The sequence below is a fragment of the Schistocerca piceifrons genome, chromosome 8, assembly GCF_021461385.2.
Source record: "Schistocerca piceifrons isolate TAMUIC-IGC-003096 chromosome 8, iqSchPice1.1, whole genome shotgun sequence".
NCBI classification, from domain to species: domain Eukaryota; kingdom Metazoa; phylum Arthropoda; class Insecta; order Orthoptera; family Acrididae; genus Schistocerca; species Schistocerca piceifrons.
Genome location: NC_060145.1, coordinates 219,918,790 through 219,934,989, shown reverse-complemented (window position 1 = coordinate 219,934,989; position 16,200 = coordinate 219,918,790). Strand labels below are relative to the sequence as shown.

Genomic DNA, 16,200 nt, shown 5'->3' with positions numbered 1-16,200 from the left:
TGAGATTGGCGCGATGAGCCAATATGGTCACATAGTCCTTGGCAATAATATGGCCACCCAGAGTAACCAGGGATCCCGTGGAATTCCACGATATGGCTGACCTAATCATCTACATCTACATCTACAGCCATACTTCGCAGTCCACCATACGGTGCGTGGCAGAGGGTACCTCGTACCACAACTAGCATCTTCTCTCCCTGTTCCACTCCCAAACAGAACGAGGGAAAAATGACTGCCTATAAGCCTCTGTACGAGCCCTAATCTCTCTTGTCTTATCTTTGTGGTCTTTCCGCGAAATATAAGTTGGCGGCAGTAAAATTGTACTGCTGTCATCCTCAAAAGCTGGTTCTCTAAATTTCCTCAGTAGCGATTCACGAAAAGAACGCCTCCTTTCCTCTAGAGACCCCCACCCGAGTTCCTGAAGCATTACCACTCGCGTGATGATCAAACCTACCAGTAACAAATCTAGCAGCCCGCCTCTGAATTGCTTCTATGTCCTCCCTCAAACCGACCGGATAGGGATCCCAAACGCTCGAGCAGTACTCAAGAATAGGTCGTATTAGTGTTTTATAAGCGGTCTCCTTTACAGATGAACCACATCTTTCCAAAATTCTACCAATGAACCGAAGACGACTACCCGCCTTCCCCACAACTGCCATCACATGCTTGTCCCACTTCATGTCGCTCTGCAATGTTGCGCCCAAATATTTAATCGAGGTGACTGTGTCAAGCGCTACACTACTAATGGAGTATTCAAATATTACGGGATTCTTTTTCCTATTCATCTGCATTAATTTACATTTATCTATACTTAGAGTTAGCTGCCATTCTTCACACCAATCACAAATCCTGTGCAAGTCATCTTGTATCCTCCTACAGTCACTCAACGACGACACCTTCCCGTACACCAAAGCATCATCAGCAAACAGCCGCACATTTCTATCCACCCTATCCAAAAGATGATTTATGTAGATAGAAAACAACAGCGGACCTACCACACTTCCCTGGGGCACTCCAGATGATACCCTCAACTCCGATGAACATTCACCATCGAGGACAACGTACTGGGTTCTATTACTTAAGAAGTCAATCATCACCAAACCTCCGCGATGTTTCGCTGTTCGGAAATAAAGTCGGCCAGAAGTTGGAAAAACTGATTTGCTTCCATTGTTCCATAGTCCAGGTTTTATGGCTTTGGCAGCACGTTTTCCCGTTAACGGGCATTTGTGTCATTGATGAGTCTTCTTGGAATCCCATCTCGTCTTGCAGTTAGCTGCTTCTGGAGATCTCTTCGTCTTGTTTTGGTGCAGACACTGTTGGCGAGTGTGGCATTGACTTCTGCAGTGACTTTTGCAGCTGTCACCCCTTATTTACCGTTTGAGCTCCTTACTTGTCGTTACAATTTCTTCATTGACCGCTCGTTATGATTACTCAAACACACTTTCGTTCACGTTGTGAGTTGACAGATGATGTTTTTCCGCTTTCTCTGTATGCGGCATAGAAGTCTGCGATACGTTGCCTCTTGAAACACCATACATTCCGTCTATCTAGGCTTCGGGAACATCCATCATACGAGCACCAGCAGTATGCCCACGATCAATTTCACGTAGCTCCGACATAATGCACTCGAAACTAGACAGAACACTGTTCTGACCTCGAATGACACTTCCAAATCGTTGAGGGCATCGCACAGGTACTGTTCGTGGCCAAATACAGACGCTTGGCTAGCATCTGCATTTATGTACAGGTATTCACTTTTCGAGATGTTTCCATATTTTTCTCCAACCCCTATACATTCGTCAGTTTACTAACATACGAGGGGCGTTTGAGAAGTCCGTGCAAAAATCAAACTACTTGCGTGTTTGGGGTAAATCTTTTTTTAATTTTTCGACATAGTCTCCTTTTAGACTTATACACTTCGTCCAACGCTGTTGTAATTTGTTGATCTCTTCCGAATAACTCTTCCAGGTCTCCAAAATAGCCATTAGTTGCTGCAGTCACCTCCTCGTTTGAATAAAATCTTTTTGCCGCCAGCCATTTCTTCAAATTGGGGAACAAATAGTAGTCCGAGGGAGCCAAGTCTGAATAACAGGGGGGATGTGAAACGAGTTGGAATCCTATTTCCAATAATTTTGCGATCACAACTGCTGAGGTGTGTGCTGGTTCATTGTCGTGATGGAAAAGGACTTTTTTGCCGTCCAATCGCCGGCGTTTTTCTTGCAGCTCGGTTTTCAAACGGTCCAATAACGATGAATAATATGCACCGGTAATAGTTTTACCATTTTCCAGATAATCGATGAGGATTATCCCTTGCGAATGCCAAAAGACAGTCGCCATAACCTTTCCGACCGAAGGACTGGTCTTCGCCTTTTTTGGTGGAGATTCTCCCTTGGTAACCCATTGTTTAGATTGTTGTTTTGTCTCAGGAGTGTAGTAATGTGCCCATGCTTCATCCACAGTGACGAAAAGACGCCTAAAGACCTGCGGATTCTTCCTGAACAGCTGTAAACCATCCTTGCAACAATCCACACGATTCTGTTTTTGGTCAAGCGTGTGCAGTCGTGGAACCCATCTTGCGGATAGCTTTCTCATATCCAAATATTTATGCAAAACGTTATGTACCCGTTCATTCGAGATGCCCACAGCATTAGCAATCTCACGCACCTTAACTCTACTGTCATCCGTCACCATATCATGGATGTTTTCAATGATTTCTGGAGTCGTAACCTCCACAGGGCGTCCAGAACGTTCAGCATCACTTGTGCCCATATGGCCACTCCGAACATTTTAAAACCACTTATAAACTGTTCTAATCGAAGGCGCAGTCACCGTAATGTTTATCAAGCTTTTCTTTAAACTCCTGAGGCATTTTTCCTTTCATAAAGTATGTTTAATCAACACACGAAAGTCTTCTTCGTCCATTTTTTGACAATCATTCGACTTCCTTGGTTCACTCGAATGCCAAACACAAAGAAATAGACCAATACGGCTGAAACTTGGTGTGCACTCTTTCCGTAGATGCTACTAACTAAACATGACCTCGATATGCACCGGTGGTGCCATCTCTCGAACTTTGCACGGACTTTTCAAACGCCCCTCGTAGGTCAATAGATTCTCAGCAAAAAAACATTATGTGACTGCTATTATGCATTTTCATAGCATAGGACATTCTCTGCGCAACACAGACGGTGTCTGTGACGCAATCAACTGCCGAAACCATGAGAACGCAAGCTCTGTTACAGATATTGCACAGCATGCTGGCAGCCTTACCACAAGGAGTAAGCTCGTTGCAAATGTGAGACTTTGTGAAAATACAAGTAGGTGCGTCTCACGTGGCAGTAGTTCTGCGCATGTCTTCCCCCCCCCCCCCCCCCGCCCCGCCCCCCTCCCACACACACACGCTTGTTTGGAATTCGGACAGATTTCATTGCCTTGTGCTGAGTAAAAACCAACTACCAGTATTGATGTCAGTAAAGGAATCTCTAAGCGCTGCCTTGACATTCAGCAACAGTAACCGCTTAACTGGGAGGCGTATCGAAGTACGGTGGAAAGACTATTTAACGCGACACGGTCGTTGGGCAACGAGAAGCGTTTTCTCCGCTGGATGCGAGCGGCAGGCGTCATGCTTCCAGACAATGAATGCTGCGATCTCTCACTTAGAGAGGCGCTTAGCCACGCAAGTGGCATTCTGACAACACTGCGAAGCGTGTGGAACGAAACTGAAAACGAGGTTTAAAATCAAGACGCACCGCTGCGTCAAAGTGCATTACGTACACCGTAATCACGTAAACAGCCCCTTCTTCCGCGCGTTGTATGCAGGACTGCATTTTTCGTGCAACGGTAGAGAACTCAAAAGCCGTGTAATAGATAAGAACAGTATTTTCGATTTTACAATATAATTCAGATTAATCAGAATCATTAATTCTCCGGATGTTGCATAATGCATATCGATTTAGGTAGAAATCAAGACTTGGTGCGGTTCCACAAAGGGCACACTTGGCAACTCGTAAACAGGTTTCAACGCCGCTGCACACTTGCCCAACACAACACTGAATTAGTTCCAGTCTGTGCCGTAGATAAAATAACACAAATACGCAGATCAGGGCAATTCAGCAACTTAGAGCCACACTTCTTTCTACTGCTTTGACAATCAACTTCTCAGTATACCCTTCTTGTCTGTGTCCAATGAGCTACATGAAGAAATACACAGGATTTAAACAATTAACAAAAAAAAGCGAGCAGAATTCTCTCATCGAGAAGGACATCAGCAATCTGCCAGGTACAAATGCTTCAAATGGCTCTCAGCACTATGGGACTTAACATCTGAGGTCATCAATCCCCTAGACTTAGAGCTACTTAAACCTAATTAACCTAAGGACATCACCCGAGGCAGGATTCGAACCTGCCAGGGACAACTGGAAAACTTTTCAGGCCTTTTAATATGCGAACTGTATTTGCAGACAAAAACAGAACACGAAAAATTCTTTTGCTCAACGTAGCTACTAAAAGACAGACACAGGCACAGCGGCAGTGATGTTTATGAAGTAACTTGTTCAACACGCCGAGCGAGGTGGGGGACAATGGTTTTAACGCTAGCTGGACCAGTGTTCGGGGAAGTCGAGCTTAAGTCTCCGTCCGGACATTCAGACCACAGATCTTCCTCCGTTTCCCTAAATTGATTAAGACGAATTGGGGGATGGTTACTTTGGAAAGTTTACGGCTGATTTTGTTCCCTGTCCTTATCGAGACCCAACTTGTGCTCCGCCTTTAACGACTTCGTTTTTGACTGGACATTAAACCTGTTTTTTTTCCTACGTGTAAATAACTGTACACACCACAGATAGAAAAAGACTCTAAAACAACATGCAACTAACTAGTTCTGTATTTAACTGCCGCGCCAAATCCGCCAGCGGCACCTATTCAGGAACATAAACACACATATCGAGATCTCTGTAAAACGGAGGATTCATGATAACAAGTGTATTATGGACAGCATTGACATACCACACCACTGAGGAATGTTACAAGTTTACCGTGTCGATGCTTCACAGTAATGACGACACATGCGCCCGGTTGACCCGAATCCTCACTAACCGCACATGGCGGCAAGGAAACTACGAAATTCAGATAAAATATCACGGTCAGGCGTGATAAATATTACCAGTTCGTTAAATAAAATTCATATTCCCAACAAAAGTGGCAGCTGTTCAATGCAATGGTTTCAACACGTCAGAAACCAACGAAGTCTCAGAAGAACGGAAAGATAAGGAAATATTACAACGGAAATATGTACTGGGTGATCAAAAAGTCGGTATAAATTTGAAAACTTAATAAACCACGGAATAATGTAGATAGAGAGGTAAAAATTGACACACATGCTTGGAATGACATGGGGTTTTATTAGAACAAAAAAAAAAAACACCCCATATTGCTAGACGTGTGAAAGATCACTTGCGCGCGTCGTTTGGTGGTGATCGTTTGCTCAGCCGCCACTTTCGTCATGCTTGGCCTCCCAGGTCCCCAGACCTCAGTCCGTGCGATTATTGGCTTTGGGGTTACCTGAAGTCGCAAGTGTATCGTGACTGACCGACATCTCTAGGGATGCTGAAAGACAACATCCGACACCAAAGCCTCACCATAACTCCGGACATGCTTTACGTGCTGTTCGCAACATTATTCCTCGACTACAGCTATTGTTGAGGAATGATGGTGGACATATTGAGGCCGGCCGGAGTGGCCGTGCGGTTCTAGGCGCTGCAGTATGGAGCCGAGCGACCGCTACAGTCGCAGGTTCGAATCCTGCCTCGGGCATGGATGTGTGTGATGTCCTTAGGTTAGTTAGGTTTAATTAGTTCTAAGTTCTAGGCGACTGATGACCTCAGAAGTTAAGTCGCATAGTGCTCAGAGCCATTTGAACCATTTGACATATTGAGCATTTCCTGTAAAGAACATCATCTTTGCTTTGTCTTACTTTGTTATGCTAATTATTGCTATTCTGATGAGATGAAGCGCCATCTGTCGGACATTTTTTGATCTTTTGTTTTTTTTTTTTTTTTTTTTGGTTCTAATAAAACCCCATGCCATTCCAGGCATGTGTGTCGATTTGTACCTCTCTGTCTACATTATTCCGTGATTAATTCAGTTTTCAAATTTATACTGACTTTTTGATCACCTGGTAGATTAAACTGAAGTAAAATCATCGCTGACAGTTGGTTATAGTAAGAGAAAGTGTTTTGTTATCGCAGTATGTTCTCTCACATCTTCCTGTTCTATACTGTTTCTGCAAAGGACTGGCATTGTACCAACCATCTAAATGAAATGTGCTATACAGGCTTTCGTCAGGCACTTCTACGATTTTTCACATTACTGTGTGCATTGGCTTTAAACCGTTGCCATATGCGACAGATCGTTCATGTTTCCGTGGTCGCGGTGCTCGGAAATTCGCTAGAGCACTGGCCGCGGCAGGTTAGGGGTAGAGTTCTAGCTGCGGTCGAGTATAAAGGTTATCCAGAATTCAATACACAAATTTTCAGATGTGGCGCTGTGGACGAACACGAGAAAAAAAGATGTCCGGTAAACATGGGATCTAAAATGCATTCCTAAAGAACTATGAGCACTTATTTCTCTTCGGTACCGTGAAACAATTCTCTTCTACCGAAAAAGTGCTCATAGCTCTTAAGGAGTGCATTTTAGAGCTCATGTTTACCGGAATTTTTTTCTTGTTTCGATGCATACTACCACCTCCGAAACTTTGCAAAGCAAAGAGCCTTCAGTAGAAAAGCTGTGTCTCTCAGTATCGAAGATGAACAAGTGCTCATATATCTTAAGGAATGCATTTCAGAGCATATGTGTACTATACTTTTTTTTCTTGTGTTAGTCCACACTACCACATCTGCCAGTTTGTCGGTGAAATCCTGGTTCAGTCTGTAGACAATTTTAAAGTGCTACAAAGTTGAATCAGCGTTTATGTCTTGAAATACACATTCATGTTGCTCACTTCTCTCTTACTTTTTCACCTATCAGACGTCCAAAGACGGTACAATGTACCTCCCGACATCTTTTTTATTTTTATTTTTATGTACTTTTTGTTGCATGGATTCACAGTGAGTATATCCTCAAGAATGTGAAACATGCCACAAAACAGGGATACGAAATTTCCAAAAAACCGTGATATTCCAGGTGGATGTCGAATAAGTAAAAGAAATTCTTACACATACCTTCGTTTAACAGGTAACAACAAAAATAAACAAGTAAGTGTACAATACACCGGGGTTCATGGGTTACTTTTCAGGCTACTGTAATCCCGGATTATCAAGCAGAAAATAAGTTGGCAGGTTACTAAAAGAAGAAGAAGGAATAATTTTTCATGTCTTGTAGAGAACGAGATCGTCAGAGACGGATCACAGACTCGGATTGCCCCGTTAAGGATGGGGAAGGAAATCGGCCGTACATTTTGAAAGAATCCATCCCGGCATTTGCCTGGAGCGATTTAGGTAGTCAGGTTATTTACACTGATCACATTACTCCACTGAAGATGTGCAAGTGTAGGATTTTCTCGTATAATCTCATATCATTGATGACATAAGCATCTATCGGTTCTCCTACGAATTTCGTCAATGGTTTCAAAAGAGTTGACCACCAATAAATGTTTTAGGCTTCTCTTAAAAAGACTTCATCAATCCGTAAATGCTTTTGTTTGCTGACAAGTTACAGAAAATACGTTTTTCTGAGTATTGGGAACCTTTCTGGACTAAAGTTTGCGACTTTGAATCTACATCTACGTGATTACTCTGTTATTCACAATAAAGTTCCTGGCAGAGGGTTCAATGAACCACCTTCAAGCTATCTCTCTACCATTCCACTCTCGAACGACGCGCGGGAAAAACTAGGACTTAAATTTTTCTGTACGAGCCCTGATTTCTCTTATTTTATCGTGATGATCATTTGTCCCTAGGTAGGTGGGTGCCAACAGAATGTTTTCGTAATCGGAAGAGAAAGCTAGTGATTAAAATTTCATGGGGAGATCCCGTCTCAACAAAGAACACCTTTGTTTTAATGATTGCCACCCCAATTCACCTATCATGTCTGTGGCACTATCTCCCTTATTTCGGGATAATACAAAACGAGCCCCCCTCTCTTTGTACTTTTTCGATGTCATCCGTCAGTGCCACCTGATGCCGATCCTACACCTCACAGCAATACTCCAGAATAGGACGGACAAGCGTGGTGTAAGCAATCTAATTACTAGACCTGTTGCACCTTCTAAGTATTCTGCCAATGAATCGCAGTCTGGTTTGCTCTACCCACAGCATTATCTATGTGATCGTTCCAAGTTAAGTTATTTGTAATTGTAATCCCTAAATATTTAGTTGAATTTACAGTCTTCATATTTGTGTGACTTATAGCGTAATCGAAATTTAGCTGATTTCTTTTGGTACTCACGTGAATAACTTCACACTGTTTTTTATTTAGGGTCAATTGTCACTTTTCGCACCATACAGATATCTTACCTAAACCATTTTGTAATTCGTTTAGGTCATCTGATGATTTTACAAGACTGTAAATGACACCATCATCTGCAAATAATCTAAGTCATCTACTGAGATGTCTGCTATGTCGTTAATATAGATCATGAACAGTAGACGACCTATAACACTTCCTTGGGGAACGCCGGATATTATTTCTCTTTTACTCGATGACTTTCCGTCTATTACTACGAACTGTGACCTTTCTGATAGGAAATCACGAATCCAGTCGCACAACTGATTACATATTCCATAGGTACGAAGTTTGGTTAGGAGGCGCTTGTGAGGAACGGTGTCGAAAGCCTTCTGGAAATCTAAAAATGTGGAATCAATTTGACATACCCCGTCGATAGCACTTATTACTTCATGAGTATAAAGAGCTGGTTGTGTCTCACAAGAACGATATTTTCGGAATCCGTACTGACTGTGTGTCAATAAATCGGTTTCTTTGAGGTATTTCATAACGTTCGAATACATTATATGTTCCAAAACCCTGCAGCAAATCGGCGTTAGTGATATGGGTCTGTAATTCAGCGAATTACTTCTACTTCCCTTTTCGAGTATTGCTGCGACTTGAGCAATTTTTCACTCTTTAGGTACGGGTCTTTCTGTGAGCGAGCGGCTGTATATGATTGCTAAATATGGAACTATTGTATCAGCATGCTCTGAAAGGAATCTGACTGGTAGACAATCTGGACCGGAGGCCTTGCCTTGATTAAGTGATTTAAGCTGCTTTGCTACACCGAGGATATCTACTTCCATGCTTCTCATCTTTGCAGTTGTTTTTGATTGAAATGCAGGATTGTTTATTTCGTCTACTTTGGTGAAGGAATTTCGGAAAGCCTTGTTTAATAACTCTGCTTTAGTGGCACTGTCATCAGTGACTTCGCCGTTGTTATCGCGCAGTGAAGGTATTGATTGCGTCTTCAAACTGATGTGCTTTATGTATGACCAGAATCCCTTTGGGTTCTGTGCCAGATTTCCAGACACTGTTTCGTTGTGTAAATTATTAAAATCTTCTCGCATTGAAGTACGCACTATATTGCTAACTTCTACAAAACTTTACCCATCTTGGGAATTTTGCGTTCTTTTAAATTTGGAACGCTTTTTTCGTTGCTGACCCGTTTTGTGTACCATGTGGAATCAGTACCAGAATCTTCATGAAACAAACAAAAACAACAGACGTAAAATACTGCGAGAAAGCCAACGCACACACGAAGATGATTATTTACACTATACAATGTTTTCATAATACAGCGCTGTAATAAATAAGTGTACCACTTGTGAATATGGGTGAAAAAATGTTAAGTGGATTTAAAAACGCATCAGTAACATTGATTGCAGTGATGGTGTTAGGGGCCCCAGTATGGAGAAAATCGCGAGGTCCTGTATCGCTTGCGTGGCCGTGGACAACTGCTTTGCGCATGCGGTCAGCATAGAACACAGCGTTAACTGCTTCCTGCCGCTTAACAAGGATACGCGGAAATGGCAGCAGGATACAATACTGCCGCACCTGCCCCATGTCCCCCCTCCCTCCTCTCTTGTTTGACGCGTTGTCCTCAGGAGCCGTGCGAAAGTATCGTTATTTTACGGACAGAGAGAACGGTTCCTCTTCCAGATCCACAGGACCCCAGCACAAGAGGCCACAATTTCCATTACCAAACAGAGTCCACTGGGTGTAACTGCCCTTGTAGTGCGCCGAGTTACGCCGACGGCATTTCCGCTGAGCGAGGCTATGAGCACCGTTCCTTTGTGCTGCTGCAGTACTTGTTAAAATGTAGCACGAGAAGACGTCTTTTAAACATAATAAAATAACATGACCAGTTATGAAAGTAGTTATTATGTGTCACAAGGCGTTTCAGATATTCACCCACTGCTTGCAGTCCACATGATACTACTCTTCACCACTTTGTATGGTCCGCACACAGACGTTTTATCTTTCTGTACACACTTTTGTAGTCATTGGTGGTCCAAATACTACATATTCCTACTGAGATAATAATCAGATGAGGCTTGGGGCTTTCTTGGCTGGAGTATCGCATCGTCTTCGGTAAAATTTTCTCCAACATTTCGTCGCCGTGACTGGTGCTTCATGAGTGTTTGTCTACGCACTCACGTAACGCCTTCCTAATCAAATGTACTTAGGTACAGGGAATGTTCTTTAGCCGAAGCTACCATTGATTTGCTTCCCCATGGTTCTGAGATAGTTTCCTTCACGTGTCGATAGGTACACAAACCTCAGCCTTCATATCTTCCTTCCCTCCCCCTTCTACAATTATCGAGGCACACTGGACTAGCATTCGGGAGGACGACGGTTCAAACCCGAGTCCGGCCATCCTGATGTAGGTTTTCCGTGATTCCTCTAAATCGTTTCAGACATTTTATACTCAGGAAAGAAGCCTTAATCCTCCCCCGACTAGCCGTCTGCTGCCCACAAGGCAGTAAGAGGAGGGATCTGTGCTCGTGGGACGTATCATCACCGAGTCGCCAGTCTCTCCATCCGTTATCGCCAGCAGAGAACTCCGATTGGTGGCGTCACTACTTTATTCAAGCAGCTTCTCATTTGGCTCCACGAGGCTGAGGGATCCCCTACCAAACCTCCCTCAGAAAAATATCTGACGAACCACCGAGAATCGAAACCGGCTCTTTCTGCATCGAAAGCAGAATCGCCGACCTTTAGGCTACGGAGATATCCCCGTGACAAAAAAATCGTCATGTCCCGAGGTACTTCGGATATCACGCTATTAATATTATTTAATAGCATGTGGCTACATAGGAGCTCTGTGTGTCTCGAGTACAAGGAAAGCGACTGAATTGGAGTTTAGACTACAGCCCACACATCTAACGCAACCAAACGTCAGTAAAACGTGGTCGTATATTCGGTGTTCTCCTGTCCTTTAGTGAAACAAGCAATGTACTTTTCTTCAGTAACTGTGTATAATTCCTGTGTGAAATGGCGCACTGGCTATGACACTGGGCTGGCATTCAGGAGCCGCAGGTTTCAAATCTCCATTGAGCCATCCAGATTTTTGTGCTTCATAGCTGCGCCATATCGTTTGAAGCGGACACTAGAATAACTTCTTTGACAAGGTCACTGTCATTGTACTATTTCATCCTTATTCGAGTAAACTAGTTCTCCGTCTCTAATAACGACGTCGACGACATGACGTTAAACTGTGACCTTTGTTCAATTTATGCCCATCGTAGCTCCTTTACTAAGAAAAGCTTACACTGAGATGACAATAGTCATGGAATAGCGATATGCACATATACAGATGGCGGTAGTGTTTCGTACACAAAGTATAAAGGGGCAGTACATTGATGGCCGCACAACAGGAATTAACATTCTTTGTACGCGGAATGGTAGGTGGAGCTGACGCATGAGACATTCTATTTCGGATATAATTAGGGAATTCAATATGCCAAGATCCAAAAGCTTCAAGAGTGTGCCTACAATACTAGGCCTTCACTTAGCGAACGAGAGCAGCGGCTTTTGCGTAGAGTTGTCTGTGCTATCAGACAACCAACACTGCGCGAAATAACAGCACTAATCAATGTGGGAAGTACGACGATCGTATCCCTTAGACAGTGCGGCGAAATTTGTCGTTAATGGGCTATGGCAGCAGACCGACTGATGAGAGAGCTTTTGCTAACAGCATGACAGCCTACAGCGCCTCTCCTCTGGGCTCGCGACCATATCGATTGGATCCTAGACGACTGGAAAACAGTGGCCCGGTCAGATGAGTCACTATTTCAGTTGGTTAGAGTTGATGACTGGGTACAACTGTGGCGCAGACCCCACCAAGCCATAGACCCAACTTGTCAACAAGACACTGTGAAAGCTTATGGTGGCTCGATAATGGCGTTGGCTGTGTTTCCATGGAATCGATTGGGTCTGTTCCAACTGAACCGAACTGTTGACTGGAAAAGGTTGTGTTCGGCTACTCGAAGACCATTTTCATCCATTCATGAACTCCATGTTCAAAAACAACGATGGAATTTTTGTGGATAACAATGCGCTATGTCACTGGGCTACAGTTGCGCCCCACTGGTTTGAAGAACATTGTCGACAATTCGAGCGAATGATTCGCCTCCCAGATCGCCTGACATGATCCCGTCGAACGTTTGTGGCACATAATCGAGAGGTCATTTCGTGCACAAAAATCCTGCACCGGCAACAATTTCGCAGTTATGGATGGCTGTAGAGGCAGTTCGGCCCAACATTTCTGCAGGGAATTTCGAACGACTAGCTGAGTCCATGCTAAGTCGAGTTGTCGTCGTAAGCTGGGAAAAAGTTCCGACACGATAGTAGGAGCTAACCAGTGATTTTTGTCACCTTACAAGGGAACCTCCTCATCGCACCCTCCTCAGATTTAGTTATAAGTTGGCACAGTGGATAGGCCTTGGAAAACTGAACACAGCTCAATCGAGAAAACAGGAAGAAGTTGTGTGGAACTATGAAAAAATAAGCAAATTATACAAACTGAGTAGTCCATGCGCAAGATAGGCAACATCAAGGACAGTGTGAGCTCAGGAGCGCCGTGGTCCCGTGGTTAGCGTGGGCAGCTGCGGAACGAGAGCTCCTTGGTTCAAGTCTTCCCTCGAGTGACAAGTTTACTTTGTTTATTTTCGCAAAGTTATGATCTGTCCGTTCGTTCATTGACGTCTCTGTTCACTGTAATAAGTTTAGTGTCTGTGTTTTGCAACCGCACCGCAAAACCGTCCGATTAGTAGACGAAAGGACGTGCCTTTCCAATGGGTATCGAAAACATTTGATCCCAAGGTCATAGGTCAACCTATTTCTCCACAGGAAAACACGTGTGATATATTCTATACGACACTGGTGACGGCATGTGCGTCACATGACAGGAATATGTTGTCGACCCACCCAACTTGTACACTTGGCGAATGGGTAAAAAGATTCTTCTACCTTGCCCGATTAAGGCTTTCTTGTGGATGTGATAATCATAAATTAAATAAAATAAATTAAACTTCTCACTCGAGGGACGACTGGAACGAAGGTCCTCTCGTTCTGCAGCTGCTCACGCTAACCACGGGACCACGGCGCTCCTGAGCAGACATTCTCCTTGATGTTGCCTATCTTGCACATGGACTACTCAGTTTGTATATTTTGCTTATTTTTTTTCATAGTTCCACACAACTTCTTCCTGTTTTCTCGATTGAACTGTGTTCAGTTTTCCAAGGCCCATCCACTGCGCCAACTTATAACTAAATCTGAGGGGGGTGCGATGGGGAGGTTCCCTTGTTAGTGTGTAAGTCAGACATCTGCAGCAAGGAAAGGTCACCGATGCATAGTCGTAGATTCGGGCTTGTCTTCCCTTTAGTGCAGCCAGCGACGTACTTCTGGTCAGCAACTCTGTGTAGTGCCTTTGCAACTGGTGCACTGCCTATGAAACTGGAATGGCATTCAGGAGTCGCAGGTTTCAAATCTCCTTTGAGCCATCCAGATTTGTGTGTTGCATGGATTCCCCATACCGTTACTTCTTTAACAGACCCACTCTCCTTGTGCTTCTTCTTGCTTATTCGACTAAACTAGTTCTCAGCCTCGGTTAAATTCGTCGACGACCTGTCGTTGAAGGGTAGCGTTCATCTCACACTAGGTGAGGAGAACCCTACGTCATAGTGACGTAACAGTACGTCATCGTGACGTAAATAACCTAAATCGACTACATGAGTGCATAAATCGATCTTTGCGGTTGTACCGATAACGTCAAAGCTAAATGTAAATTGTAAATACATGTGTACAAACGATGTGACAGGAGTTATCTGTTACGCTCATCCCAGTTGAATTAATTTTTAAGCTGTAATCCCAACAATTTGGGATGGTATTGTGTGTTTCACGAACATAATGAATGTCTGAACAAAGGAACCATAATGAAGGTAAAAAAAAAAGCTTTTAGTCAATTTTTTTTTTAAATCCGATGAATCGTCCATAAATAGTGTTGATATAAACGTGAAATAATTAATTATTAAGCTGCAATCCAAAGAATGTGGGATATTATTGTGTGTTTCATGTACATAACGAATATCTGAATGAAGGAATCATAACCATAACGAAAGTGTCTTGTTATTTTTCTAGCCTGAAATTTTTTTAGAATCCGACGAATCGTGTCTAAATCCTGTGGATAGAAACATGGAATAATTAATTATTAAGCTGCAATCCAATGAATGTGAGATGTTATTGTGTGTTTCATGAACATAACGAATATCTGAATGAAGGAATCGTAACCATAACGAAAGTGTCTAGGCATTTTTTAGTCCGATTAATCGTGCATAAATCATGTAGATAAAAATGTGAAATAGGGAGAAATTAAAGTGTTTCGTATTTTTATAAAAGCCAATGAACTGTACATAATTCATGTGGGCAGAAACGTTAAAGTGAGAAACTGAAGTTCGAAGTAATTCCGAATGTTGCTGGAAATAGTAAACCATCTAGATCGATTTAATTTTGCCTTCATGTTGTAAATCAACTAAGAACAATGAACAGATTCAAGACGCACACAACAGTCGATAGGACAACTTGTAAAACTCATGATGACGCCTGACGCGTGCCTACGTCACGTTGACGTAGGGCTCTCCTCACCTAGCGTGAAATGAATGCTACCCGTCGTTGAACAGTGACCTTTGTTTACGTTACGTCTCGTGTCGCCACTTGACCAAGGAAAGTTTAGGTATGGTAGAAAATTAGAACCGTGGTATCGCGCAACACATGTACTTCCTGTCCCACAGCTACCCTAAATTCGTGGGTTGGGCTCTCACCTTGAAGGGCTCCACTTCCCTCTCGCGGGCGATGAGAGTGCTGAGCGCGGGCAGGATGTACTCCGGGCCTCGCAGGCCCTTGGCCTCCTGCGCGCCCAGGAACCACACGTAGTAGGAGGACTTCTTCATGTCCTTCCTCATCGCGGCGACCGGCAGCTGTCGCGTTGCTCGTGGCAGGTACGGCTATGCAGTGTCGGTTGCCGCGCTGCTAGGCGCTGCGCATAGCTCCCACTGCGGACACTGTTCCAGGCGTAGCGTCCGCCGCAGTCGCGGGACAACGAGAAATCACGCCGCGGCAACACACGTAGCACAAGCGACGTAAATCGAGCACGGTACAGGCTAGAAGTTTCAGGGAGAGAGTAACAGGCGATACACAACTCACTAGTTCCGAAAAAAAGAGTCAACGAAGGTAGTTTTGGGAAGAGCTGAGTCTTCAGGTTTTGCGGCGCAAGGGAAGACGCCCGGTCGCGTTCGAGACGCGCAGCCGTGCCGTGAGGACGGCGATCAAGGAACGGGTCGCGTGGAGGGCAGGGTCCGCGAGCTCCAGAAGGGCGGCAGCGGCAACGTGTGAGCGCGCATTCCAGGGCGGGCGGGTCGCGGCTCGCGGCGCGCTGGGACTCGTCCTCTGCGGGGGCTGGCTGCACACTGCGGGCCGCGCTACCTGCGACCTGGATCCTCGGTGCGCTGCCCCCTCCACCGGCGCGGCCGGGGGAGCGACCGCCGCAGAGGCTGGTCGTGACGTAGACAACCTGCCGCTCACCTCGGCGCGCCCTCGACAGCCCCGCCGGCCGCCGCTGACCTCCATCGGCCGAGAACGCCGCCCGCGGCGACGCGCCGCCCAAACGTACGGGTGCCGCTCCCGCCAACAACAGGTGGTCGGCTGCGCTGTGACGTA

General features: G+C 44.5%; 1 protein-coding gene across 1 annotated transcript in view; it reads right to left on the bottom strand.

Moving 5' to 3' along the window:
* LOC124711741 (zinc finger protein 503) overlaps window positions 1–15,839 on the bottom strand; it is a 292,925-nt gene extending 277,086 nt beyond the window's left edge. Inside the window, exon 1 of the mRNA XM_047241952.1 lies at window positions 15,306–15,839. Within this exon, the coding sequence (XP_047097908.1) occupies window positions 15,306–15,446 (141 nt within the window). The 5' untranslated portion in view covers window positions 15,447–15,839. The remainder of the gene's footprint in view (window positions 1–15,305) is intronic.
* Window positions 15,840–16,200: the final 361 nt, after the last annotated feature.